Raw genomic sequence first — 2,573 nt, forward strand, 5'->3', positions numbered from 1 at the left:
CAAAACAAAATCCGCAAAGTATCCTTACGGTGGATCTACTCAAATTGGCCAATGTACGTCGTCTGTTCAGAGCTATAGTAGAACAAGCTTACAACTGATATAGGTAGAACATTTATCAGAATCAGACTTCCAAGAGGTATTGGCCAAAATACTATGCTATGCGTGTGAGAGGGATGGCTATCTTCAAAAAGATTTTTGGTCAATTACAGTATGCAAGGATAAAGAACTTTGGCATAGTCCAAACTAGAATTCCTTCTTGGTGATGAGATTTAACTGTATCTTAGTACTTTTTACTAATGTGCGACTAACTTTGCATTGGGCAAATTAATTTTTGCACTCACCTTCGAAGATGTAATGAAAATTGAGTCAAATATACCTAATGTTAGATGGAATGTCTTATTTTTCGCTACCAAGTTTACGATAACTAAAAAGCCGGCAATACGGAATAACACTCCAGGCATAAAGTTTTGAATTCTGTCAATGCTTTGAAATTTAAAACTTTAAATAAATTTTCATTTCTTTCCTTTTGGAATTTTTCATGACCATTTGATGAGTTTAATTGATGTTTTAACCCTTTTAATATTTTAGGTATTCTGTGATGTTTTTTTTTTTTTGGTTTTTGGTCTTGGTAATTAGCAACAACAACAATTGAAAGCAACAAAGGAAAACAAACACCAACAAATTGTCCCCCGCTTATTTAGTGTATAAATAGATGGCCACAATGAGACCATATAGACCCAAGACTTCAGCAAAGATCAGTATCAAAATCATGCCAACGAATAGACGTGGCTGTTGAGCAGTGCCACGTACTCCGGCATCGCCGACAATTCCAATGGCAAAGCCCGCTGCGAGACCGGCAAAACCCACAGAGAGACCAGCTGCCAAGTGTATATAGCCCTTGCGTATGGTGTAGCTCGGCGACAAGGAGCCAGCAATTAGTACAGAGACAACCAAGCCATAGATCGCTATAATGCCGGCCATAACGACAGGTATTATCGATTTCATAATCAATTCGGGACGCATCACAGCCATTGAGGCAATGCCAGTGCCAGATTTTGCAGTACCATATGCAGCACCCAATGCCGAGAATATAATGGCCGAGGCAGCGCCCATTCCACCAAAAAAGAACGCATATGCCGGCTTATCCTCATCGTCCTGAACTTCGTTCGATGACATCTTTGTTTTCGCCTCTTCTTCTTACTCACTTCAGTTCTGCGAAAGAATATTGTGTCAGTCAAGGATGTTAGTTATGCAAATGAGAATAAGAATCCTGCCTGTTTTTGTTTTTTCCCTTTTTTTTGTGTGTTTTTTTTTGTTTTTATTATTTTCTTGGCTCTTTTTTGGTTTATTTTTTTTGTATTTTTTTTTTTTTATTTTATTACTATACTCACATATGATGTGGAAATTTATGCCAAATTGTATGAATATCTATGGAGATTGCTATTTGACAATGACGACAGATTTTACAGCGCATGAGAAGATTGCCTGATTTGTTTTCTAGAGTACATTTTCTTGAATAGCATTTTTTTTCTTCTTTGATTTCATTTCGATTCGCTTTTTTCTTCGCGGGTTGGAGAAAATTGACTGATGAAATTTTGGTTATTGGAAAAACAACGATCGATACGAATATTCAATTTTAAATTGACTTTCTGATACAGACGAAAACAAAAATATAATATCAACGCGACAGTGGAATAATAACCATAAAATATATGTAAATTGTTAAATGCTTTTAATAATTGGAAAATTTTCGAGACGAAGCAAAATGAGCTTGAAGCTCTCTATGAATTAACATACTAAAAAGTAACTTTGAAGTTAAAGTTAAGTCCAATAAATTGTCATTGGTTTACATTTTAATATATGTATATAGAATAAGAAAGACTAACAAAAATGGTAGCAAACGGAAATAACACAAAAAAAAAAGTGTTGATAAGAAGAAACTCTTAAGAAAGTATTGCAAAAGTGTAAACGAAAAGGAAAGAGCAGAAACAAATTGAAACATCCTCAATTGGAAGGTGGTAAATAAACAGGAACCTAAAACGGCAATGTAAAGGGAAGAACACTGTTAACCAAGAAATCACTTAAAGGTGGTGGTGAAAACATCCTGAATTGGAAGTTGGAAAGAATCAACTTAACGTAGAACTAGCCTGAGAAAAAAAAGAAGAAAAAATTAAAGGCCAAGGCCTATCAAAGAAATAATAAACTTTTTAACAAAGTAGCCTTTTGACAACATGAAAACTCTCGTGAAAATTCCCAATCTATAGTAGTTTCATCGGTCATAACGAAAAGTATTATTCTATGTGAATTTTCAAAACAATAGTTGGAAACACTTAATTGATGTTCTTTTGCCTTGAAACTAGTTCTCTCTCTTGAGTTCCTGCTGCAATTGATTGTTATGGCTTTAAAATTCTATTTGGCACATTTTTCTCTTGCTCTCCGCCCCTTGCCGTATGGCCCGTCAAAAGCAATAAAAAAAAGGGAATACAAACAATTTAAACTGTTACATATATATATATATATATATTAGCAATAATTCGAAGCATCAATTTTTTTATTGTCGCTGGCAATCATTT

At 34.5% G+C, this 2,573-nt stretch overlaps 1 protein-coding gene across 1 annotated transcript; it reads right to left on the reverse strand.

The window, feature by feature from the left end:
- Positions 1–545: 545 nt before the first annotated feature.
- LOC6639310 (V-type proton ATPase 16 kDa proteolipid subunit) lies at positions 546–1,453 on the reverse strand. The gene is made up of 2 exons (XM_002061720.4): positions 1,392–1,453; positions 546–1,212 (listed from the first exon to the last, which is right to left on the reverse strand). The coding sequence occupies exon 2, from the start codon at positions 1,174–1,176 to the stop codon at positions 694–696; it is 483 nt and encodes a 160-aa protein (XP_002061756.1). The 5' UTR covers positions 1,177–1,212; positions 1,392–1,453; the 3' UTR covers positions 546–693.
- Positions 1,454–2,573: the final 1,120 nt, after the last annotated feature.

The sequence above is a fragment of the Drosophila willistoni genome (genome assembly GCF_018902025.1).
Source record: "Drosophila willistoni isolate 14030-0811.24 chromosome XR unlocalized genomic scaffold, UCI_dwil_1.1 Seg144, whole genome shotgun sequence".
NCBI classification, from domain to species: domain Eukaryota; kingdom Metazoa; phylum Arthropoda; class Insecta; order Diptera; family Drosophilidae; genus Drosophila; species Drosophila willistoni.

Excerpts from the sequence above, each read along its gene's own strand:
- LOC6639310 (XM_002061720.4), bottom strand. The coding sequence starts at position 1,176 with ATGTCATCGAACGAAGTTCAGGACGATGAGGATAAGCCGGCATATGCG.